Source organism: Salvelinus fontinalis, unplaced genomic scaffold (assembly GCF_029448725.1).
Source record: "Salvelinus fontinalis isolate EN_2023a unplaced genomic scaffold, ASM2944872v1 scaffold_0249, whole genome shotgun sequence".
Classification (NCBI taxonomy): Eukaryota; Metazoa; Chordata; class Actinopteri; order Salmoniformes; family Salmonidae; genus Salvelinus; species Salvelinus fontinalis.
Window position 1 is genome coordinate 149,972 of NW_026600458.1, and position 27,296 is coordinate 177,267.

General features: G+C 43.8%; 1 protein-coding gene across 1 annotated transcript in view; it reads right to left on the minus strand.

The window, feature by feature from the left end:
- LOC129844913 (probable G-protein coupled receptor 158) overlaps positions 1-24,760 on the minus strand; it is a 105,705-nt gene extending 80,945 nt beyond the window's left edge. The window contains exons 1-2 of the mRNA XM_055913072.1: positions 23,214-24,760; positions 12,679-12,784 (exon numbers count right to left, since the gene is read on the minus strand). Coding sequence (XP_055769047.1) covers positions 12,679-12,784; positions 23,214-24,133 — 1,026 coding nt within the window. The 5' untranslated portion in view covers positions 24,134-24,760. The remainder of the gene's footprint in view (positions 1-12,678; positions 12,785-23,213) is intronic.
- Between the last annotated feature and the right edge of the window lie 2,536 nt (positions 24,761-27,296).

Consider the following 27,296-nt stretch of genomic DNA (forward strand, 5'->3'; position numbering starts at 1 on the left):
ACAAATCATTCCTTAACTGCTAGACCTCAGCTGAATCTGGTAATGAATGGTGTGGCTGTTGAAGAAGTTGAGGCAACTAAACTACTAAATTATTGTGGTAAAAATGATGTGGGTAAAACGAAGCGCAAATTAAAGTATGAATCTCGGAGCATCGTACCACCATTAGGTGCAAAAACTCGACGTATCCAGTTGAGGCCCACTTTTTGGAAGTGAACCACTTGATTTCGTCCCTACGTTATATCGGCATCGAACACTTCACCCTCCCTAGGAGAGGGGGTGACCTCGACAATTTATTGTTAAAACGAGAGGCTGCCTGGATCTTTAATTTCTCAACGTAGACTTGGCTCTGAAGCCATTCTTGTGATTATTGTGCTTTTGCTATTCATTGTAAATGTTTGTAGGCTTATGTAGCCAAATTGTATCTATGATCGTATGCTATTCATTTATGGTTTTTTGTATGCTATTTTAATATGAGAATTAACCAATGATATCAGGCCACAACTGACCATAATTACAGACACCTGTGTGTCTTTTGACACTATATAAATGACAGCTTGTCTGTCGAAACGTTGGACATAAATATTTTTGCATCTGAGCTCCTAGAGTGTGCGACTCTCCTTTTCTTTTTCAAGTGTTCTACTCCGCTAGCCAGCACCTCGCCTAAATAGGTGTGTGTTTCTTTCGCCTCTTAATTAAAAGCTTAAACATGATTTTAAGAATAGTAAAAGGACAAAGGGCGAATAAAAACCCGCTTTTTTAAATCTATTAATATATTAAATAGTTGCCACAAAGTTGTATCTTGTGTGCAGGGATGATTTTGCTTATTGTCGGGCCAGGATGATGGGCGACAGATCCCCTGCGTTGGGACAGAGCAGCACATTGCTCTTCTAAGGGAGGTATCTTAGGGAGTATTTGAGGGGGTCTTCTAAGGGTGCCTTGGGGAGAGCTTGAGGGGGTCTTCTAAGGGAGGTGTCTTGGGGAGGTCTTTGTAGTCTTCGCGGACTTGATGAGCCCTGCATAAACTTTCTATAGCTTTTCAACAAACATGCTGGTGTGATAATAATATTCTATTGTCAAAACTGGTTGCAACAACGTCATGAGGCCAGGCTGTATACTGGCTGTATAGGGACGCTTTGTTATGTCTTGATTTGTCATGACAAATATATCTTTACCTGGTTGTTACAGAGATGAGTTGGTTGTAATCTGGTTATAACAGAGACCAATTGGTCGTAATCTGGTTATATAATGTCTTCTCAATCAAAAAGCCCGTTTGCAAACAGATAATTACACATGTTGCCACTAGGGTAATAGAGACAAGAGTGGGAATTGGGACAATGAGTCAATAAGTAGAGATGATTAGGGAGTGACACTTTAAGATGCTGAATAGGAAGTAGAGAAGAAGATAGAACAAGTAAGTGAAGCGGACAGGGAAGGAGGAAGCTAAAACAAATACATTTAAACCAGTTCAGGTTTTGGCCTTGCCATAGGCTTATTGATATCACCTATGTGATTGTGTTTCCAGCTAAAGCACAAACACCCCCAAATCAACAGCAAGGCCCTGTGGTAGGGTGCCAACAGCAAGGCCCTGTGGTAGGGTGCCAACAGCAAGGCCCTGTGGTAGGGTGCCAACAGCAAGGCCCTGTGGTAGGGTGCCAACAACAAGGCCCTGTGGTAGGGTGCCAACACCAAGACCCTGGGGTAGGGTGCCAATACCAAAGCCCTGTGGTACGGTGCCAACACCAAGGCCTTGTTGTAAGGTGCCAACAATAACGCCCTGTTGTAAGGTGCCAACACCAGGCATGGTTGTAAGGTGCCAACAGCTAGGCCTTGTTGTAAGGTGCCAACAGCAAGGCCTTGTGGTAGGGTGCCAACAGCAAGGCCCTGTGGTAGGGTGCCAACACCAAGGCCCTGCGGTAGGGTGCCAACAGCAAGGCCCTGTGGTAGGGTGCCAACAGCAAGGCCCTGTTGTAGGGTGCCAACACCAACGCCTTGTGGTAGGGTGCCAATACCAAGGCCCTGTGGTAGGGTGCCAACAGCAAGGCCCTGTGGTAGGGTGCCAACACCAAGGCCCTGCGGTATGGTGCCAACAGCAAGGCGCTGTGGTAGGGTGCCAACACCAAGGCCTTGTTGTAAGGTGCCAACACCAAGGCCTTGTTGTAGGGTTGTAAGGGGCCAACAGCAAGGCCTTGTGGTAGGGTGCCAACACCAAGGCCCTGTTGTAAGGTGCCAAAAGCAAGGCCTTGTTGTAAGGTGCCAACAGCAAGGCCTTGTTGTATGGTGCCAACACCAAGGCACTGTTGTAGGGTGCCAACACCAGGCCTTGTTGTAAGGTGCCAACAGAAAGGCCTTGTTGTAAGGTGCCAACACCAAGGCCTTGTTGTAAGGTGCCAATAGCAAGGCCCTGTTATAAGGTGCCAACAGCAAGGCCTTGAAGTAGGGTGCCAACAGCAAGGCCCTGTTATAAGGTGCCAACAGCAAGGCCTTGTTGTAAGGTGCCAATAGCAACGCCCTGTTATAAGGTGCCAACAGCAAGGCCTTGAAGTAGGGTGCCAACAGCAAGGCCTTGTTGTAAGGTGCCAATAGCAAGGCCCTGTTATAATGTGCCAACAGCAAGGCCTTGTTGTAAGGTGCCAACAGCAAGGCCCTGTTATAAGGTGCCAACAGCAAGGCCTTGTTGTAAGGTGCCAACAGCAAGGCCCTGTTATAAGGTGCCAACAGCAAGGCCTTGTTGTAAGGTGCCAACAGCAAGGCCCTGTTATAAGGTGCCAACAGCAAGGCCTTGTTGTAAGGTGCCAACAGCAAGGCCTTGTTGTAGGGTTCCCCGCCAAGACAATGCCAAGGGAAACACTAATGTGACTTATAATTACAGGTATCTGACTGATTCATACGGCTCCCTATCGATCGCTACTATAAAGCCTGTTCCCTCTTTCAAAAGGAGCTCATAAGAGATCGCCAGGCATGATTAAGACTTGACTCGATGTGAGATGACAATCACCTGGAGCTCCGTAACCATGGATTCCAGCCCACTGAAGACAAGCGCTGTGGTGAGTCATCGATGTACTTCAAAGAGAAGGAGGCAGAGCATTCAGAATAGCTACAATATGGGTATTTTTCAGTGCTCCGCAAAGGGAAAGTCTGTGCATGACAAATGGGTCGCCGGTGCCAATTTACTGTGATGTGTAGCTATGCATGTATGTTCCTCATATGTCCACTTTGTGTCTATACTGTATGTGCACTTTGTGACATGTAGCTATCTATTAAAAACACTAACTACATTTGATTAATTGATTGATTGATTGGTTTATTGATCGATCGATCCAAATATACAGAGCAAAGGATTTGGTAAAGGTGATGCAACAGTCCCTCAAGTCAACTCTAGTAAGGGTTAAAGATCAAGTCTTAAAGAAGCATGATATGATTGGTAGAGTCAATCTGCACAGGATATTGTGCAGCCAGCTATCTGGTACTAAAGGCTATCTGGGACTAAAGGCTATGTGGGACTAAAGGCTATCTGGGACTAAAGGCTATGTGGGACTAAAGGCTATCTGGTACTAAAGGCTATCTGGGACTAAAGGCTAGGTGGGACTAAAGGCTATCTGGGACTAAAGGCTATCTGGGACTAAAGGCTATCTGGGACTAAAGGCTATCTGGGACTACATACCCTGGGTTTTTCGGGAACAGAACGTCTGTCTATTGTGAAGAAAATTCACTGCGGAACACGGACCTGAATGCACCCATGACTTTCTATATACACCAAAATTACAATCTGTTTCTCTGAATTGCCCTGTGAATGCCTAACACTGTAATATCATCAGTCTTGTATTCGGTTTCGGTTTGGAGCGAGCGGTCGCATTTGCATTCGCACTGCAGGTAGTATAACTTTTCATTTCATTTTCATTACATTTCATTACATTTCATTATAGTACAACGGTTTAATTTGTCTAACCTTAGCAATTTCTTCTTAGCTAGCTACTTAGCCGTCTGTGTATAAAAGATAATTGCGTAATTATCGTATTCCGTCGTCTATCGTAGTCCACACTTATCTGCCCAGCAGCTAGCAAACGTCCACCGAATAGTAGTATAAACTTTTCATTACATTTCATTATAGTACAACGGTCTGATTTTCATTTTCACTACAGTACAACGGTTTGATTTGTTTGATCTTAGCTAGCTACATAGCCGTCTTTGCATCAAACATAATTGTGTAGTTATTGAGGTTCGCCAGCCAGCTATTTTCGCCCTAACGTAACGCAACGTAGCAAACACTGCTAGCTAGCCAGCTTGCCACCGAATAGCAGCATTGTAGAAACGAGTGCATTACAACGGAACGACTTGATCAGTGTAGTGTTGGCTGACTACACAGTTGTCTTTGCTATCTTTGATTTGTATTTGTTCGATCTTAGCTAGCTACTTAGCTGGCTCCATAGCCGTCTTTGTATCGGTGATACTTGTGTAGTTATCAAGGTTCGCTGAGGTTCGCTAGCCAGGTATTCTCGCCCTAACGTAACGTAACGTAGTCAACCCTGCTAACTAGCCAGCTAGCCACCGATTAGCAGCACGGTAGAAACGATTACATTACAACGGAACGACTTGACTTGTGTAGTGTTAGCTAGCTACATAGTTTTCTTTGCTATCTTTTTATCTAAGATAATTGTGTAGCTTTGAGTAATTATCGGTTAGCTAGCCAGCTATTTTTCGCCTGCCGCGCTGCCGTCCTCCTACCTAGCCAACACTGCTAGCTAGCCAACTTCTACCGAATAGCAGCACTGTAGAAACTTACACTACAACGGGACGACTTGATTAGCGTAGTGTTAGCTAGTTGTCTTTGCTGTCCTTGTATCCATGATAATTGTGTAGTTTAGAGAAATTTAGTGAAATTGTCGAGGTTACCTAGCCAGCTTCACTTTCAACAACGTAGCCACTGCTAGCCAGGCTACTTCACCAGCCAGCAGTACTATATCATTTTAGTCAATAAGATCTTGTATTTTATTTTTATCTTTTTGCAACGTAAGCTTAACTTTCTGAACATTCGAGACGTGTAGCCCACTTGTCATTCTAATCTCCATTGCATTAGCGTAGCCTCTTCTGTAGCCTGTCAACCATGTGTCTGTCTATCCCTGTTCTCTCCTCTCTGCACAGACCATACAAACGCTTCACACCGCGTGGCCGCGCCCACCCTAACCTGGTGGTCCCAGCCCGCACGACCCACGTGGAGTTCCAGGTCTCCGGTGGCCTCTGGAACTGCCGATCTGCGGCCAACAAGGCAGAGCTCATCTCAGCCTATGCGTCCCTCCAGTCCCTCGACTTCCTGGCACTGACGGAAACATGGCTCACCACAGATAACACTGCTACTCCTACTGCTCTCTCTTCGTCTGCCCATGTGTTCTCGCACACCCCGAGACCTTCTGGTCAGCGGGGTGGTGGCACCGGGATCCTCATCTCTCCCAAGTGGTCATTCTCTCTTTCTCCCCTTACCCATCTGTCTATCGCCTCCTTTGAATTCCATGCTGTCACAGTTACCAGCCCTTTCAAGCTTAACATCCTTATCATTTATCGCCCTCCAGGTTCCCTTGGAGAGTTCATCAATGAGCTTGATGCCTTGATAAGCTCCTTTCCTGAGGACGGCTCACCTCTCACAGTTCTGGGTGACTTTAACCTCCCCATGTCTACCTTTGACTCATTCCTCTCTGCCTCCTTCTTCCCACTCCTCTCCTCTTTTGACCTCACCCTCTCACCTTCCCCCCCTACTCACAAGGCTGGCAATACGCTTGACCTCATCTTTACTAGATGCTGTTCTTCCACTAACCTCATTGCAACTCCCCTCCAAGTCTCCGACCACTACCTTGTATCCTTTTCCCTCTCGCTCTCATCCAACACTTCCCACACTGCCCCTACTCGGATGGTATCGCGCCGTCCCAACCTCCGCTCTCTCTCCCCCGCTACTCTCTCCTCTTCCATCCTATCATCTCTTCCCTCTGCCCAAACCTTCTCCAACCTATCTCCTGATTCTGCCTCCTCAACCCTCCTCTCCTCCCTTTCTGCATCCTTTGACTCTCTATGTCCCCTATCCTCCAGGCCGGCTCGGTCCTCCCCTCCCGCTCCGTGGCTCGACGACTCATTGCGAGCTCACAGAACAGGGCTCCGGGCAGCCGAGCGGAAATGGAGGAAAACTCGCCTCCCTGCGGACCTGGCATCCTTTCACTCCCTCCTCTCTACATTTTCCTCTTCTGTCTCTGCTGCTAAAGCCACTTTCTACCACTCTAAATTCCAAGCATCTGCCTCTAACCCTAGGAAGCTCTTTGCCACCTTCTCCTCCCTCCTGAATCCTCCTCCCCCTCCCCCCCCCTCCTCCCTCTCTGCAGACGACTTCGTCAACCATTTTGAAAAGAAGGTCGACGACATCCGATCCTCGTTTGCTAAGTCAAACGACACCGCTGGTTCTGCTCACACTGCCCAACCCTGTGCTTTGACCTCTTTCTCCCCTCTCTCTCCAGATGAAATCTCGCGTCTTGTGACGGCCGGCCGCCCAACAACCTGCCCGCTTGACCCTATCCCCTCCTCTCTCCTCCAGACCATTTCCGGAGACCTTCTACCTTACCTCACCTCGCTCATCAACTCATCCTTGACCGCTGGCTACGTCCCTTCCGTCTTCAAGAGAGCGAGAGTTGCACCCCTTCTGAAAAAACCTACACTCGATCCCTCCGATGTCAACAACTACAGACCAGTATCCCTTCTTTCTTTTCTCTCCAAAACTCTTGAACGTGCCGTCCTTGGCCAGCTCTCCTGCTATCTCTCTCAGAATGACCTTCTTGATCCAAATCAGTCAGGTTTCAAGACTAGTCACTCAACTGAGACTGCTCTTCTCTGTATCACGGAGGCGCTCCGCACTGCTAAAGCTAACTCTCTCTCCTCTGCTCTCATCCTTCTAGACCTATCGGCTGCCTTCGATACTGTGAACCATCAGATCCTCCTCTCCACCCTCTCCGAGTTGGGCATCTCCGGCGCGGCCCACGCTTGGATTGCGTCCTACCTGACAGGTCGCTCCTACCAGGTGGCGTGGCGAGAATCTGTCTCCTCACCACGCGCTCTCACCACTGGTGTCCCCCAGGGCTCTGTTCTAGGCCCTCTCCTATTCTCGCTATACACCAAGTCACTTGGCTCTGTCATAACCTCACATGGTCTCTCCTATCATTGCTATGCAGACGACACACAATTAATCTTCTCCTTTCCCCCTTCTGATGACCAGGTGGCGAATCGCATCTCTGCATGTCTGGCAGACATATCAGTGTGGATGACGGATCACCACCTCAAGCTGAACCTCGGCAAGACGGAGCTGCTCTTCCTCCCGGGGAAGGACTGTCCGTTCCATGATCTCGCCATCACGGTTGACAACTCCATTGTGTCCTCCTCCCAGAGCGCTAAGAACCTTGGCGTGATCCTGGACAACACCCTGTCGTTCTCCACCAACATCAAGGCGGTGGCCCGTTCCTGTAGGTTCATGCTCTACAACATCCGCAGAGTACGACCCTGCCTCACACAGGAAGCGGCGCAGGTCCTAATCCAGGCACTTGTCATCTCCCGTCTGGATTACTGCAACTCGCTGTTGGCTGGGCTCCCTGCCTGTGCCATTAAACCCCTACAACTCATCCAGAACGCCGCAGCCCGGCTGGTGTTCAACCTTCCCAAGTTCTCTCACGTCACCCCGCTCCTCCGCTCTCTCCACTGGCTTCCAGTTGAAGCTCGCATCCGCTACAAGACCATGGTGCTTGCCTACGGAGCTGTGAGGGGAACGGCACCTCAGTACCTTCAGGCTCTGATCAGGCCCTACACCCAAACAAGGGCACTGCGTTCATCCACCTCTGGCCTGCTCGCCTCCCTACCACTGAGGAAGTACAGTTCCCGCTCAGCCCAGTCAAAACTGTTCGCTGCTCTGGCACCCCAATGGTGGAACAAACTCCCTCACGACGCCAGGACAGCGGAGTCAATCACCACCTTCCGGAGACACCTGAAACCCCACCTCTTCAAGGAATACCTAGGATAAAGCAATCCTTCTGCCCCCCCCCCCCCCCCCCCCCCCCCCCCCCTTAAAAGATCTAGATGCACTATTGTAAAGTGGCTGTTCCACTGGATGTCATAAGGTGAATGCACCAATTTGTAAGTCGCTCTGGATAAGAGCGTCTGCTAAATGACTTAAATGTAAATGTAAATGTAAGTCCAATGTGCTTTGAAATGTTGTTTAGAAAATATCAACCCCTGTCACAGTGTTTTTGTACTACTCATCTGACATGACAAGATTAGAATTGCTCGCTCGCTCACACACTCACACACACACACCTCTTTATTACACACATCACACACAATTTAGCTCTCAGAACAAGTGATAATCTAACAATATAACACATCCTGGCAGGTTACTAGGATACATGGAACCTCGGTATGTTCCTTCAGTAGGACAGGGATACATGGAACCTTGGTATGTTCCTTCAGTAAAACAGGGATACATGGAACCTTGGTATGTTCCTTCAGTAGGACAGGGATACATGGAACCTTGGTATGTTCCTTCAGTAGGACTCCCAGAAGAGGGAAAAGCCTAGGAGGGGGAGCACCCAGACCACGAGTATGGTCAATAATTCAGTGTTCTTGCTGCAATCCATTACACTGCATTTATAATACATCATATAGCCAAGGCCATGCCACGCAAGCCTGAACAACAAGCCTGAACAACAAGCCTGAACAACAAGCCTGAACAACAAGCCTGAACAACAAGCCTGAACAACAAGCCTGATCAGCAAGCCTGAACAGCAAGCCTGAACAACAAGCCTGAACAACAAACCTGATCAACAAGCCTGAACAGCAAGCCTGAACAGCAAGCCTGAACAGCAAGCCTGAACAACAAGCCTGATCAACAAGCCTGAACAGCAAGCCTGATCAACAAGCCTGAACAACAAGCCTGATCAACAAGCCTGAACAGCAAGCCTGAACAACAAGCCTGAACAACAAGCCTGAACAGCAAGCCTGAACAGCAAGCCTGAACAGCAAGCCTGAACAACAAGCCTGAACAACAAGCCCGACCCCACCACTGAATTTTTCTTCAACACATTACACAACACCTATTTGACACACACTTCAAACACAATACACACACACACACACACACACACACACACACACACACACACACACACACACACACACACACACACACACACACACACACACACACACACACACACTTCACTTCATCAAAAACTCCTGCACTTTGAGGGTGATCAAATATGACGCCCCCCCCCCCCCCCCCCCCCCCCGCCCAGAAACACTGGTTAAAACCTCCCTGTTCCACTTGCAGAGTATGTTACACCGTATTAAGCTGTGGTCAACAGGCACCTTCAAGCAATGGTCTATTATTTGCAGCATCCCATATTCAATGCAAGTATAGCTCCAGAATTCTGTTAATCTTGCTATTCTTTACATGAGAACAAAGATGAAACCCGTCCTCTGCTCCAACAGAGTGATTGACTGTCTACATGGAGACAAACCAAATGTCATCCGTTAACTTCGACAACGAGACAATAGATTCCGTTTGGGGAGCATTATTATTAAGAACAGGACTGGTGTTTTTTTTCTCTCGTGCCTTCTTTGATTCTCCCAGTAGCAGTACACATCTTGGATGTGTGTTATCTTGCCAAGTACTCTGCAGTTTTATATGCAATAACATTCAGAGGGACATACATATTGCTTGCAAAGAAGCTATGTCCTGTATTCTTACTAAGAGCTTTATGTCCTGTATTCTAACTAAGGGCTTTATGTCCTGTATTCTAACTAAGGGCTTTATGTCCTGTATTCTAACTAAGGGCTTTATGTCCTGTATTCTAACTAAGGGCTTTATGTCCTGTATTCTAACTAAGGGCTTTATGTCCTGTATTCTTACTTAGGGCTTTATGTCCTGTATTCTTACTAAGAGCTTTATGTCCTGTATTCTAACTAAGGGCTTTATGTCCTGTATTCTAACTAAGGGCTTTATGTCCTGTATTCTAACTAAGGGCTTTATGTCCTGTATTCTTACTAAGGGCTTTATGTCCTGTATTCTAACTAAGGGCTTTATGTCCTGTATTCTTACTAAGAGCTTTATGTCCTGTATTCTAACTAAGGGCTTTATGTCCTGTATTCTAACTAAGGGCTTTATGTCCTGTATTCTAACTAAGGGCTTTATGTCCTGTATTCTAACTAAGGGCTTTATGTCCTGTATTCTAACTAAGGGCTTTATGTCCTGTATTCTAACTAAGGGCTTTATGTCCTGTATTCTTACTTAGGGCTTTATGTCCTGTATTCTTACTAAGAGCTTTATGTCCTGTATTCTAACTAAGGGCTTTATGTCCTGTATTCTAACTAAGGGCTTTATGTCCTGTATTCTTACTTAGGGCTTTATGTCCTGTATTCTTACTAAGGGCTTTATGTCCTGTATTCTAACTAAGGGCTTTATGTCCTGTATTCTAACTAAGGGCTTTATGTCCTGTATTCTAACTAAGGGCTTTATGTCCTGTATTCTTACTTAGGGCTTTATGTCCTGTATTCTAACTAAGGGCTTTATGTCCTGTATTCTAACTAAGGGCTTTATGTCCTGTATTCTTACTAAGGGCTTTATGTCCTGTATTCTTACTAAGGGCTTTATGTCCTGTATTCTAACTAAGGGCTTTATGTCCTGTATTCTAACTAAGGGCTTTATGTCCTGTATTCTAACTAAGGGCTTTATGTCCTGTATTCTAACTAAGGGCTTTATGTCCTGTATTCTAACTAAGGGCTTTATGTCCTGTATTCTAACTAAGGGCTTTATGTCCTGTATTCTAACTAAGGGCTTTATGTCCTGTATTCTAACTAAGGGCTTTATGTCCTGTATTCTAACTAAGGGCTTTATGTCCTGTATTCTAACTAAGGGCTTTATGTCCTGTATTCTTACTAAGGGCTTTATGTCCTGTATTCTAACTAAGGGCTTTATGTCCTGTATTCTAACTAAGGGCTTTATGTCCTGTATTCTAACTAAGGGCTTTATGTCCTGTATTCTAACTAAGGGCTTTATGTCCTGTATTCTTACTAAGGGCTTTATGTCCTGTATTCTAACTAAGGGCTTTATGTCCTGTATTCTAACTAAGGGCTTTATGTCCTGTATTCTAACTAAGGGCTTTATGTCCTGTATTCTAACTAAGGGCTTTATGTCCTGTATTCTAACTAAGGGCTTTTTATCCTGTATTCTAACTAAGGGCTTTATGTCCTGTATTCTAACTAAGGGCTTTATGTCCTGTATTCTTACTAAGGGCTTTATGTCCTGTATTCTAACTAAGGGCTTTATGTCCTGTATTCTAACTAAGGGCTTTATGTCCTGTATTCTAACTAAGGGCTTTATGTCCTGTATTCTAACTAAGGGTTTTATGTCCTGTATTCTTACTAAGGGCTTTATGTCCTGTATTCTAACTAAGGGCTTTATGTCCCGTATTCTAACTAAGGGCTTTATGTCCTGTATTCTTACTAAGGGCTTTATGTCCTGTATTCTAACTAAGGGCTTTATGTCCTGTATTCTAACTAAGGGCTTTATGTCCTGTATTCTAACTAAGGGCTTTATGTCCTGTATTCTAACTAAGGGCTTTATGTCCAGTATTCTTACTAAGGGCTTTATGTCCTGTATTCTAACTAAGGGCTTTATGTCCTGTATTCTAACTAAGGGCTTTATGTCCTGTATTCTTACTAAGGGCTTTATGTCCTGTATTCTAACTAAGGGCTTTATGTCCTGTATTCTAACTAAGGGCTTTATGTCCTGTATTCTAACTAAGGGCTTTATGTCCTGTATTCTAACTAAGGGCTTTATGTCCTGTATTCTTACTAAGGGCTTTATGTCCTGTATTCTAACTAAGGGCTTTATGTCCTGTATTCTAACTAAGGGCTTTATGTCCTGTATTCTAACTAAGGGCTTTATGTCCTGTATTCTAACTAAGGGCTTTATGTCCTGTATTCTAACTAAGGGCTTTATGTCCTGTATTCTAACTAAGGGCTTTACGTCCTGTATTCTAACTAAGGGCTTTATGTCCTGTATTCTAACTAAGGGCTTTATGTCCTGTATTCTTACTAAGGGCTTTATGTCCTGTATTCTAACTAAGGGCTTTATGTCCTGTATTCTAACTAAGGGCTTTATGTCCTGTATTCTAACTAAGGGCTTTATGTCCTGTATTCTAACTAAGGGCTTTATGTCCTGTATTCTAACTAAGGGCTTTATGTCCTGTATTCTAACTAAGGGCTTTATGTCCTGTATTCTAACTAAGGGCTTTATGTCCTGTATTCTTACTAAGGGCTTTATGTCCTGTATTCTAACTAAGGGCTTTATGTCCTGTATTCTTACTAAGGGCTTTATGTCCTGTATTCTTGTTAAGGGCTTTATGTCCTGTATTCTAACTAAGGGCTTTATGTCCTGTATGATTGTTTTGTATGGTTGGATGGAGAAATGGAGGAATGGATGGACAGATGAATGTATGGAAGGAGGAATGGATGGATGCATGGATGTATGGATGTATGGATGTCTGGACAAAGGGATGGAGGGAGGAATGGATGAATGGATGGATGGATGAACGGAGAGATGGATGGAAAGTTGGAAGGATTAATGGACGAACTTAAGGATCAGAGAAGTAGACTCACATCCATGCTGGTCAGATTACAGCGGTGAGTTCCAGCAAACCATCCACTGCTGGAGCACTGGTCAATGTCCACATCCTGGAGGTTGACGTCCACTCGAACCACACCCCTGTAATAGGAGAGACAGAGAAAGAGAGACAGAGACAGAGACAGAGAGAGATATTAAGAGAGTGGGTGGTTGGAGAGAGGTGAGGGAGAGAGAGTGACAGAGAGACAGAGAGACAGACACAGAGAGACACAGAGAGACAGAGACAGAGAGAGGGTGGGTGGAGAGAGGTTAGAGAGAGAGAGTGACAGAGAGACAGAGAGACAGACACAGAGAGACACAGAGAGACAGAGACAGAGAGAGGGTGGGTGGAGAGAGGTTAGAGAGAGAGAGAGAGGGTGGAGAGAGGGTGGAGATAGAGAGAGTGGTTAAAGAGAGGGAGAGAGAGAGAAAGGGTGGAGAGAGGTCAGAGAGAGAGAGAGAGAGAGAGGTTAGAGAGATAGAGAGAGAGAGAGAGGGTGGAGAGAGGTCAGAGAGAAAGAGAGAGGTTAGAGAGATAGAGAGAGAGAGAGGGTGGAGAGAGGTCAGAGAGAGGTCAGAGAGAGGTCAGAGAGAGCAGTTAGCTTCAACTCAGACATCTCTTTTAGTGTCAGATAGAGAATGAAAAAAGGGCAGAGGTTCCATTGTGACCTCATCATAACAGGGTCTCACTTTGGTCCAATTCCTACAGATGAACTATTATCCAGGCAAAAACTGGCATGAGCATCAAAAACCACTCAATGAGGGTATATCTTCCAATTTAATGTCAATTGCAACAAAAAAACAATGTCCTGTGTATAACGTTAATATGTTCATGCTATGTTGAATCCATTTTTTTTTTTTTTTTTTTTAATGTGCCCTGATGAGAGATGCAGTCAAGCCTAAATAACCCAATTGAATCATGTTGAATGTAGCTCTGAACATCATGTTTACTGTAACCAAAACATGAATAGCTTATCCGCTTACAGTAAATCAATAGACCAAAGGCTGCTTGATGCTGTTTACCTCTGGGAGAGTCTCCTGCAGTGTACACATGCAGCACTTCTACTGGCACATGGTTCATTAGGCTACTACATTGGTTCATTAGGCTACTGCATTGGTTCATTAGGCTACTGCATTGGTTCATTAGGCTACTACATTGGTTCATTAGGCTACTGCATTGGTTCATTAGGCTACTGCATTGGTTCATTAGACTACTACATTGGTTAATTAGGCTACTATATCGGTTAATTCGGCTACTGCATTGGTTCATTAGGCTACTGCATTGGTTCATCAGGCTACTGCATTGGTTCATTAGGCTACTGCATTGGTTCATGAGGCTACTGCATTGGTTCATTAGGCTACTGCATTGGTTCATTAGGCTACTGCATTGGTTCATTAGACTACTACATTGGTTAATTAGGCTACTACATCGGTTCATTAGGCTACTACATTGGTTCATTAGGCTACTGCATTGGTTCATTAGGCTACTGCATTGGTTCATTAGACTACTACATTGGTTAATTAGGCTACTACATCGGTTCATTAGGCTACTACATTGGTTCATTAGGCTACTGCATTGGTTCATTAGGCTACTGCATTGGTTCATTAGACTACTACATTGGTTAATTAGGCTACTACATCGGTTAATTCGGCTACTGCATTGGTTCATTAGGCTACTGCATTGGTTCATCAGGCTACTGCATTGGTTCATTAGGCTACTGCATTGGTTCATGAGGCTACTGCATTGGTTCATGAGGCTACTGCATTGGTTCATTAGGCTACTGCATTGGTTCATTAGGCTACTATATTGGTTCATTAGGCTACTGCATTGGTTCATTAGGCTACTGCATTGGTTCATTAGGCTACTGCATTGGTTCATTAGGCTACTGCATTGGTTCATTAGGCTACTGCATTGGTTCATTAGGCTACTGCATTGGTTCATTAGGCTACTGCAATGGTTCAATTAAACTACTGCATTGGTTCATTAGACTCCTGCATTGGTTCATTAGACTCCTGCATTGGTTCATTAGGCTACTGCATTGATTCATTAGGCTACTGCATTGGTTCATTAGGCTACTGCATTGGTTCATTAGGCTACTGCATTGGTTCATTAGGCTACCACATTGGTGCATTAGGCTACTGCATTGGTGGATTAGGCTACTGCATTGGTTCATCAGGCTACTGCATTGGTTCATTCGGCTACTGAATTGGTTCATTAGGCTACTGCATTGGTTCATTAGGCTACTGCATTGGTTCATTAGGCTACTGCATTGGTTCATTAGGCTACTGCAATGGTTCAATTAAACTACTGCATTGGTTCATTAGACTCCTGCATTGGTTCATTAGACTCCTGCATTGGTTCATTAGGCTACTGCATTGGATCATTAGGCTACTGCATTGATTCATTAGGCTACTGCATTGATTCATTAGGCTACTGCATTGGTTCATTAGGCTACTGCATTGGTTCATTAGGCTACTGCATTGGTTCATTAGGCTACCGCATTGGTGCATTAGGCTACTGCATTGGTGGATTAGGCTACTGCATTGGTTCATCAGGCTACTGCATTGGTTCATTCGGCTACTGAATTGGTTCATTAGACTACTGCATTGGTTCATTAGGCTACTGCATTGGTTCATTAGGCTACTGCATTGGTTCATTAGGCTACTACGTTGGTTCATCAGGCTACTGTATTGGTTCATCAGGCTACTGCATTGGTTCATTAGGCTACTGCATTGGTTCATTAGGCTACTGTATTGGTTCATTAGGCTACTGCATTGGTTCATTAGGCTACTGCATTGGTTCATGCGGCTACTGCATTGGTTCATTAGGCTACTGCATTGGTGCAGTAGGCTACTGCATTGGTTCATTAGGCTACTGCATTGGTTCATTCGGCTACTGCATTGGTTCATCAGGCTACTGCATTGGTTCGTCCGGCTACTGCATTGGTTCATTAGGCTACTGCATTGGTTCATTAGGCTACTGCATTGGTTCATTCGGCTACTGCATTGGTTCATTAGGCTACTGCATTGGTTCATTAGGCAACTGCATTGGTTCATTAGGCTACTACATTGGTTCATTAGGCTACTGCATTGGTTCATTAGGCTACTGCATTGGTTCATTAGCCTACTGCATTGGTTTATTTTTTGTCACTTAAATATCACATGATTTTTTTTTTTATAGCACTGCAATAAAATTTTCTTTAAAACTACAACATTTTCTTTGCACCACCATGACAAAATGTGTAGAATTGCAGGAAATAAGCTTTAAACCTGCAACATTCTCTCCACCAATAAAAGGGGTGTGAACAGTTTGTGTCATGAACAGTGCTTGTGCTTATAGAAATAGCCATTGCAATGCATCCAAAGAACCTTTCACATATCCACAGTTGGCATTCAGACAGCTGGAGAGTTGGACTGGCAGATCCTAGATCTGTACAGTTCACTATTACATTTCATGAACACGGTCCCAGGAATGCAACGATAGTAAAACAGAATGCCAGATAAGCCAACAAAGCTGAAATCCCTTGTCTACTAAGGTATCAGTATGTAGATCTATGTCCGTGGCTGACATCAGGTATTCTCTACCCATGGGCCTTAGGTCAGTCTCTATCTTTATACAGATTGTCTGTTAGTATCTACCCATGGGCCCTAGGTCAGTCTCTATCTTTATACAGATTGTCTATTAGTGTCTACCCATGGGCCCCAGGTCAGTCTCTATCTTTATTCAGTCTGTCTATTAGTATCTACCCATGGGCCCTAGGTCAGTCTCTATCTTTATACAGACTGTCTGTTAGTATCTACCCATGGGCCCCAGGTCAGTCTCTATCTTTATTCAGACTGTCTGTTAGTATCTACCCATGGGCCCCAGGTCAGTCTCTATCTTTATTCAGACTGTCTGTTAGTATCTACCCATGGGCCCCAGGTCAGTCTCTATCTTTATTCAGACTGTCTGTTAGTGTCTACCCATGGGCCTTAGGTCAGTCTCTATCTTTATTCAGACTGTCTGTTAGTGTCTTTCCATCTTTCTATTCCCTTTTCTGTCTCTTTCTTTCTTTACCTTTTTTTCAGTTTGGCGTTAATCCTCCTGATCTCTGTATTTCAGTTTGCCATTAATCCTCCTGATCTCTGTATTTCAGTTTGCCATTAATCCTCCTGATCTCTGTATTTCAGTTTGCCATTAATCCTCCTGATCTCTGTATTTCAGTTTGCCATTAATCCTCCTGATCTCTGTATTTCAGTTTGCCTTTAATCCTCCTGATCTCTGTATTTCAGTTTGCCATTAATCCTCCTGATCTCTGTATTTCAGTTTGCCATTAATCCTCCTGATCTCTGTATTTCAGTTTGCCATTAATCCTCCTGATCTCTGTATTTCAGTTTGCCATTAATCCTCCTGATCTCTGTATTTCAGTTTGCCATTAATCCTCCTGATCTCTGTATTTCAGTTTGCCATTAATCCTCCTGATCTCTGTATTTCAGTTTGCCATTAATCCTCCTGATCTCTGTATTTCAGTTTGCCATTAATCCTCCTGATCTCTGTATTTCAGTTTGCCATTAATCCTCCTGATCTCTGTATTTCAGTTTGCCATTAATCCTCCTGATCTCTGTATTTCAGTTTGCCATTAATCCTCCCGATCTCTGTATTTCAGTTTGCCGTTAATCCTCCTGATCTCTGTGTTTTCTGTGTCTGGCAACCTTTCACTCTTTCTTACATGATCAAACACTATCTCCCACTTTCACACAGTCGGCCTGTCTGTCTGTCTGGCTGCCTGCCCCACTCCCCATCACTCTGTCTCCCTCTCTCATAATGCCCAGGCCCAGGGCTGCTTCTCCAGAGGAGCCTAACACCCATTAGCTGCATGTGACTGAAACAAACACCAGTGAAGAGAAAAGGCTGAGGCTCATGCCATCTTTTCCCAGGAGCAAGAAGAGAAAGTGTTGATAAACTAAATAATCTCTCTCTGTGTGTGTGTGTGTGTGTGTGTGTGTGTGTGTGTGTGTGTGTGTGTGTGTGTGTGTGTGTGTGTGTGTGTGTGTGTGTGTGTGTGTGTGTGTGTGTGTGTGTGTGTGTGGGTGTGTGTGTGGGTGGGTGTGTGTGTGGGTGTGGGTGTGGGTGTGGGTGTGGGTGTGGGTGTGGCCGTAACGTAATAGCTTAAGCATTGTATTTGTATTTATTATAGCTACAGCTACTCTTCTTGGGGTCCAGCAAAATTAAGACAGTTTATACAATTTTAAAACATTACAAACATTCCACAGACTTCACAACACACTGTGTGCCCTCAGGCCCCTACTACACCACTACATTACTAAATCCATGTGTATGTATAGTGCGTATGTTATCGTGTGTGTGTGTGTGTGTGTGTGTGTGTGTGTGTGTGTGTGTGTGTGTGTGTGTGTGTGTGTGTGTGTGTGTGTGTGTGTATGCATGTGTCTATGCCAATGTTTGTGTTGCTTCACAGTCCCCGCTGTTCCATAAGGTGTTTTTTAATCTGTTTTTTAAATCAAATTTTACTGCTTGCGTCAGTTACTTGATGTGGAATAGAGTTCCTTGTAGTCATCGCTCTATGTAGTAATGTGTGCCTCCCATAGTCTGTTATGGACTTGGGGACTGTGAAGAGACCTCTTGTGGCATGTCTTGTGGGATATGCATGGGTGTCTGAGCTGTGTGCCAGTAGTTTAGACAGACAGCAAGGTGCATTCAACATGTCAATACCTCTCATAAATAAAAGTAGTGATGAAGTCAATCTCTCCTCCACTTTCAGCCAGGAGAGATTGACATGCATATTATTAATATTAGCTCTCTGTACATCCAAGGGCCAGCCGTGCTGCCCTGTTCTGAGCCAATTGCAATTTTCCTAAGTCCTTTATTTGTGACACCTGACCACGCGACTGAACAGTAGTCAAGGTGCGACAAAACTAGGGCCTGTAGGACCTGCCTTGTTGATAGTGTTGTTAAGAAGGCAGAGCATCGCTTTATTATAGACAGACTTCTCCCCATCTTAGATACTACTGCATCAATATGTTTTTACCATGACAGTTTACAATCTAGTGTTACTCCAAGCAGTTTAGTCATCTCAACTTGCTCAATTTCCACATTATTTATTACAAGATTTAGTTGAGGTTTAGGGTTTAGTGAGTGTTTTGTTCCAAATACAATGCTTTTAGTTTTAGAAATATTTAGAACTAACTTATTCCTTGCCACCCAATCTGAAACTAACTGTAGCTCTTTCTTGAGTGTTGCAGTAATTTCAGTCGCTGTAGTAGGTGACGTGTATAGTGTTGAGTCATCCGCATACATAGAAACTCTGGCTTTACTCAAAGTCAGTGGTATGTAATTAAAAATTGAAAAAAAGCAAAGGGCCTAAACAGCTACCCTGTGGAATTCCTGATTCTAACTGGATTATATTTGATAGGCTTCCATTAAAGAACACCCTCTGTGTTCTGTTAGACAAGTAACTCTTTATCCACATTATAGCAGGGGCTGTAAAGCCATAACACATACATTTTTCCAGCAGCAGACTATGATCAATAATGTCAGATGCTGCATTGAAGTCTAACAAGACAGCCCCCACAATTTTATCATCAATTTCTCTCAGCCAATCATCAGTCATTTGTGTAAGTGCTGTACTTGTTGAGTGTCCTTACCTATAAGCGTGCTGAAATTCTGTTGTCAATTTGTTTATTGTAAAATAGCATTGTATCTGGTCAGAAGTTTAATAAGGGTTGGTAACAGGCTGATTGGTTGGCTATTTGAGCCAGTAAAGGGGGCTTTTCTATTCTTGGGTAGCGGAATGACTTTAGCTTCCCTCCAGGCCTGAGGGCACATGCTCTCTAGTTGGCTTAAATTGAAGATGTAGCAAATAGGAGTGGCAATAACGTCTGCTATTATCCTCTGTAATTTTTCATCTAGATTGCCAGACTCTGGTGGCTTGTCATTGTTGATAGACAACAATACTTTTTTCACCTCTTCCACACTGGCTTTACGGAATATAAAAGTACAATTCTTGTCTTCCATAATTTGATCCGATATACTTGGATGTGTAGTGTCCGCGTTTGTGGCTGGCATGTCATCCCTAAGTTTGCTTATCTTTATCTTTATCTTATCTTTTGCTTAAATTGTCAATTCCTCATCAATCCAAGGGGATTTAACAGTTTTTACAGTCATTTTCTTAATGTGTGCGTGCATATTAGTAACTGGAATAAGTAGTTTCATAAATGCATCAAGTGCAGTGTCTGGTTGCTCCTCATTACACACCACAGACCAGCAAATATTCTTTACATCATCAATCAATCAAATGTATTTATAAAGTCCTTCTTACATCAGCTGATGTCACAAAGTGCTGTACATATGAATCACTACAAAACGTATCGTATGACCTCTTATACACTATATTAGGCCCAGCATTTGGAACTTTGGTTTTCCTTGATATGGCTATTATATTGTGATCACTACATCCTATGGATTTGGATACTGCTTTAAAGCAAATATCTGCAGCGTTAGTAAAGATGTGATCAATACATGTTGATTATTTAATTCCTGTGCTGTTTGTAAATACCCTGGTAGGTTCACTGACAACCTGATACAGGTTGCAGACACTGGTTACAGTTTGAAGATTTTGCCTGAGTGGGCAGCTTGATGATAGCCAGTCAATATTTAAATCACCCAGAAAATATACTTCTCTGTTTATATCACATACATTATCAAGCATTTCACACATATTATCCAGATACTGACTGTCAGCACATGGTGGTCTATAGCAGCTTCCCACAAGAATGGGCTTTAGGTGAAGCAGATGAACCTGTAGCCATATTACCTCAACAGTATTTAACATTAGATCGTCTCTAAGTTTTACAGGAATGTGGTTCTGAATATAGACCACAACACCGCCTCTGTTGGCATTTCTGTCTTTTCGGTAGATGTTATAATCATGCATTGCTACCACTGTATCATCAAAGGTGTTATCTAAGTGAGTTTCAGAGATAGTCAGAATATGAACGTCATCTGTTACAAGCAAGTAATAGATGAAATTCATGTAACCAGTCTAATTCAAACAAATCCATTACCAAACAGCCATTATACTAGATGATCTCTCATCCAATATGTCATAGGCTTAACAGACTGTTTATGATAATGGGCTCAAAGCCAATGCTCTCATTCTGCATATCCTCCACAAAAGCACACTGGAATCATTTACATTTTGATTCGGTTTACAAAAAACCTGGTCTCTCTTGGTTTATTTAATCTTTGGGGTGAATAGATTGCTTGGGATGTACATCCAAAGATTTGGCCTACAAAACTCTCCTAAAAAGGAAGAGAGAGAGACCGTGCAGAGGGATTCTCTTAGATCTTTGACACGTCTGAACTATAGTTGTGAAACTGAATCCACAGGCCTATTCTAAAAGTCATGCTGCTGCTAATCACTAGACAACTATGCCACATCCATTTGTGGGAATGTCAAATGAGTTTTAATGCGCCCTCGGGACATTCTGAAATTCTGAACAGGAACCAGCTCTTTAAAAACCAGTGGAAGCAGTTAATTTTGCAGCCAATTAAAGGTCATCTCACTGATGGCTTTTAATACCAATGTCCTCTATTAAACGGGTGTCAGAGAGCAAAGTGAACTTTACAAAATAAAGTATATTGGGCTTGAAATCCGATGTCTTCAAAAGCAACTCCAAGGTCGATAATGCTTCCCTCTGTTCATGACCTGGATTTGATTATTTGTGATTAAACCTTTATTTTATTAGGGAGTCATACTGAGACTACGGTCTGTTTTACAGATGAGCACTGAATTACAGCAATTACAGAAATACACACATCAAATACCAATCGCAAGTAGAAAGAAAAGGTTGATAGCTGTGATTTTTTGCTAAACCGGAACCGTACAGTAGCTGTCTGCAACAGCAGGGGTCTTTTTGTATTTTCAGGCTGAACCCTAATCCAATGACCTACAGATGGGCCTCTGTTTGATCCCCTTCCGTCGCAGATCTTAACTTGACTGGGTAAGTGTGATCAAGCACCATGGAAGATCTTACCCCATTGCAGAGACCTATCAAAACCTTTCAGATCGGTTAAGAGGTTTCAACAAGAGACTAAAGCAAAGGGTGGGTAACCCTGGACATGGAATACCTGGGAGAGGAGGTATGTGCAATTTAGCCAATCACTGATATTCACAAAGGCCGCGGCCCTTGCAGAGCAATGGGAACCACTACTTCAAGGTCTCAGAGCAAGTGACGTCACCGATTGAAAGGCTATTAGCGCGCACCACCGCTAACTAGCTAGCCATTTCACATCCGGTACACCTGTTTAGAACTAAACGTTGCTGTACCTGCAGCACTCCACAATAGAGCTCCTGGCTTAGTGATATGGGCTTGAGAATTGTTTTTGGATCAGCTCAGGCACCAGCTTTGAGATGATCTTGCATGTGTGCTGAAGGCATGACTAAAACGGACTAAACTTACAGTACGTAGTTTTGCCTAAATGAATAAAGCTCAGGGACAAACTAACATGCTGGAATTATTGTGTAGACACAGCACTCCCATTTAAGTGGGAGTAAAGTGGACTTGAAATTCAAAGTGGTCTTTTATAATTCATTCATGACTAACTAGATGTTTGTACACACTTGCACCTTGAAATGTGACATATTTGTTGTATTTCCTAATGCACCGATCTACTCACGCAGCAAATACAGCTTTTTTGAACCATGCAGGGAAAGGTTTTATTTTTTTATATATATTTTTTTACAGCAAACACATTGGTAAAAAATGAAGTGTAGAGGCCTACAGTGTGAATACAATAGACATGAGCTGTTTTCGATGGACAGTAGTGTTGGTTAATCACGGACAGTATTTTTAATAATAAACAAATACAACCATCGACTGTTTCATTGTTGGTGGGCTCCATGCGCATTTGCGCAGAGTTGCCAGAGCAACTACAATGTCAATGAGCAAACAGTCGGTGGCTGTAACCTATTAAATTAACGTTTATTAAAAAAGTAATGTATTTCAGCAAACAAAGAAAGGCACGCAACTATAGAGGACAAAAATAGGTAGTCTACAAGGTAAACATTTCATAATAAAGTATTGACCTTATGCGAATCGATGTAGTCAGAGCTGAATTCCTCAAAGTCTGGTCTCTGCTCTTCTCCGTTGGTGAAGTTCATCAGAAACTTCCTTCACAATGGAGTTGAGTTTAGACAGCTAGGTCTGTGGAAACTATCCATACGCATCCGATTAGAGGATAGCTCTAAAGTCACTTATGTATATCAAAATACAGTACGGTAAACTACACAACTTTGCTGTGGCGAAGCAGCTTTATCCTACTGTTTGTGTTGACGGGATTTATTTGGGCCCTTTTCCATGCACATGGCCTGATTCAAAGCGCGGGAAGCGCACTGTCAGGACTTCAACAACTGAGACAGGTCTACAATAACATGTTTGATTCGATAAACGTGTCAAATGTAAACCAAAAGTGTTCCTTTCAAACAAACAGTCATGAGTCAAAGCCAGGTCCCTTAGTCTATAGCCTACTCACCTGAACTCGGGCGCGGAATTTGTCTTCAGCCCATAGAACCCTGCAGACAAGGTGAGTAGCCAGTGCGGTACGAAATTACCATGCTCGCATTCCAGGTAAGGCGCAGACCACTTGATTTGACTTTTGTCGAGAATGTAGCCATTTTGAGTGGCTACAGGGTCTCGGCTCGACGCCCTTCTCTGCATGTACGTTTTTTTTCGGTCCCTGAACTCGTTAAACCACTCAGAATCCGGGCTCCTGTTCTTGAGATGGTGGTGAGCGGAGTTGGAAAGGTCCTGGAGAACCACTTCCCCTTCAGTTCTTGTTGCTTGAAGGAAAAGATGGGGACCCGGCGTCGGAGCATCAGTATGGAATGTAACCACTGCCCTGTGAATTTTGGGGTCCCCCTCGAGAATACTCCGAACCAGTGCGTGGTACCAGTGAATATCCCTCCGAAGGCTGTGCTCTCTTGACCTGTTGGCTTGTAAAATCATGTTCAGAAAGTTGGTTGCGTGCGCCATGGTGTCCAGCACGCTATGGAGAAAATAGTATGAGGCCACATTGGTTCCACCGCGGAGGCTACTCAACTCATACCTCCTAGAACAGTTGACTTGTTCAAGAGCCGACGAGTCTCCCGTGTGCAGGAAAGCTGTTACCACCCTAGGCAGGTCCTCTTCGATTTTGTGCGCCACAATGGTGCGCTCCGTGAAGGGTCCTGGGTAATAAGTTGGATGGTGCATCGATTCCTTGTTGATATTTTGAGTGCTGTACATAGTGGGGTTCTTCGATCGTATTTCAGCGTCTTTATCGTTATCCGACCATTCCACATACCCATAATTAGATCCGAAGACGAATCCCATTTGCAGAAGCAGGTGAATAAGAAAAAAAGCCATACCTTGACTGCTTTTACCGACAGAGTGAAGAATCAGTTTGCTCTCCATTGAGCATAACCGAAACCAACCACTTGCGCGCAGTGACTAAATTGATAGCCTAATGGACACCTACTAGGATATGAATTAGTATGATCCCAATTCAATACCGTAAGGTGCCATTAAACGATACTATCAAAAGCTGTAGGCTACTTGCTCACATGCTCGTCCGTGATAGAGAGACGCTTCCTCAACAGCCGTTCACGCTCTGCAACCGAGCGTCAGCCAATCCTCTTACTGCCAAGACAGGTTTAGTTATTGCAGCGGTGAGCTCCGGTGGTCGCTTTACATGGGCGAATTAACACTCAAGCCGCCAGTATCAACCCTCCTGGTGCAGGCTGTAGAATTAGAGTGAAAACAGAGGGGAGGCTGGAGCAAATTGCTTTCAAAATCCCATCCCTCCCAATATCGCATAGGGCACCTGAGGTGTCTTTGGCTTCGTTTAGACAGGCAGCCCAATTCTGATATTTTTCCCACTAATTGGTAATTTGACCAATCAGATCAGCTCTGAAAAAGATCTGCTGTGAAAATTTCTGATGAAATTGGTCAAAATACCAATTAGATGTGAAAAAAAGATCAGACTTGGGCTGCCTGTGTGAATGCAGCCGTAGGCAGGCGTGTGTGACTGCTATTGCTGCCAATCGTCTTTGAGAGGTGGGATAATATGGGTGGAGCGAGCTGCCGGGAGCTGTCCGGTTCTGAAAGTAGCGCGTGAGGAGGGGAAAGAACAGTGACAGATTTATGCATGACTGCTAAAGTGAAACGTGCAGGGTTTTAATTGGGCTTTTGTAGGTGATGGAATAATCTCTATTATTTTTGTATTTGCCATGGTCACTGTCCAGTAGCCTAATGTCCCACAGTTTTAACATAGCCCACATCTTTAGTTAATAATGAGAAAAATGCATGAGCGTGTAGCTCATTTGGTAGAGCATGGTGTACGCAACACCAGGGTTGTGGGTTCTATTCCCACGGCCACTAGTATGAAAATGTATGCGTTCACTTCTGTAAATCGGTCTGGATGACAGCGTCTGCTAAATGACTGAAATGTTATAGTGTCATGCTTTCTCTGTACCCTACGGGTGTGCCTGTATTTCTAAATACAGCTGTGCCTCGTTGTATGGTGGGCTTTATCAAGAGCCAGTTCCAGGAGAGCTGCCTGCCACCTGGGGTTACGTGCTGTTACCATGGTGACAGAGGTTACGACCGCAAAGGCCCCAAATGCACTCGTCCCAGGTTCAGCTCCACCGAGACAGATAGAATGGAGAACATAGTGAAATGCAAAACAATGTACTAATAAAGGTAATTGGTTATGATTAGCACAGAGCAAAGAAAAATCTTCAAAAGACTGAAAATGAATCACTTCAGTAATCATTTCAGATTACTGTTGAAAGAAAGCATCCAATTTGTCGGGATTGTTTGGTTCTATTCATTCCATTTCTATGCTGCTGACTGCAGTACAGACTACAAGTCAGCGTTCTTGTTTCTCACCACCTTTATCCAAATCCTCCTATAATCACAGATTACTGTAGCCATGCTGTACCCTAGTGATATCATATCTATCCATTTCATTTCTATACTGACAGTATTTCTCAGTGCATACAAACTCCCCCTCCATTTAATCTTCCTCTCCTGTAAGCACTACAACCTCTTATGGCCTGATGAATATTTCATGGCCGTCTTGTACCTCTTCTACATGCCTTACGACTGGGGCCTTCCTGACAGCAGCAGTAGCAGCGCTACTAGTAAAGCGTTCACCTTCACTCTCTGGCTTACGTCCCAAATGGCACCCTATTCCCTACAAAGTGCACTTCTTTTGACCCCCCCAACCCATTTTTTAAATATATATATTTTTAAACGTGCACTATATAGGGAATAGGGTTCCATTTGGGACGCTATGTTCCCAAAGGATTCTTTAGACCCCCCCCCCCCCAAAAAAAACAACTTCACAACAGATTTCATCTGATTGTGACCCGGCTGGTTTTTAGAAGAAGTAATTGCGGCAGCTAGGTCTGCAGTATTTGGGGTGAGTTACACAACGCAGTGTGAGGCAATCCTACGCTCCAAGGAGTGGGTGCTCCTGATTATACACTGAGCAACTCTGAAGATGGGATCTTTACATAATGTATGAAATTAATATCTGTTCTGTGTTCATAAATCATAATACATACTTTTGCAATGTTGATGTCAAAGAATAATAAAGACAAACCTCAGCCCTAAACCACCAGACTAAAGAGACACTCCCTTTTATGATAGAAATAACATTGGAAAGAACAGGACTTACTGGAGCTACCTGCCTCTGACCTGTATTCTACGAAAGGTCATTTTCAACAAAGTTTGAATGTAATTAATATATGTCATTGAAATATTCAAGTCAAACACCATTTCAAAAGCAGTTTTAAACGGCTTCAGTAAGTCAGTCTTTTCAGTAGTGGAAATATGCCCCGATCACTTGATCTTATGAGAAGAAAATGTTGAGGTTATGCAGATAGAGATATTCCTCTTTAACTTGAGGGGATTACCGTCACCGCAGCAACTGGGTGTCAAAGACAGACACTGTTTTAATTATAAACCTCGAATTGATAAGGTGTAGAGCTGTAAACACATTGCACAGCTAGCTTTTACAGCAAAGGAAACGTCATACTGAGAATGACGCACATCTACATGACGCACATCTACAGTGCCTTCGGAAAGTATTCAGACCCCTTCCTTTTTTCCACATTTTGTTACGTTACAGCCTTATTGTCATTAGTCTGCACACAAAACCCCAAAATGACAAAGCAAAAACAGCATTTTAGAAATGTATGCTAGTTTATAAAAATAAAAAATAAACTGAAATGTCACATTTACGTAAGTATTCAGACCCTTTACTCAGTACTTTATTGAAGCACCTTCGGCAGCAATTACAGCCTCGAGTCTTCTTGGGTATGACGCTACAAGCTTGGCACACCTGTATTTGGGGAGTTTCTCCCATTCTTCTCTGCAGATCCTCTCAAGCTCTGTCAGGTTGGATGGGGAGCATCGCTGCACAGCTATTTTCAGGTCTCTCCTGAGATGTTCGATCGGGTTCAAGTCCGGGCTCTGGCTTAGCCACTCAAGGACATTCAGAGACTTGTCCCAAAGCCACTCCTGCATTGTCTTGGCTGTGTGCATAGGGTCGTTGTCCTGTTGGAAGATG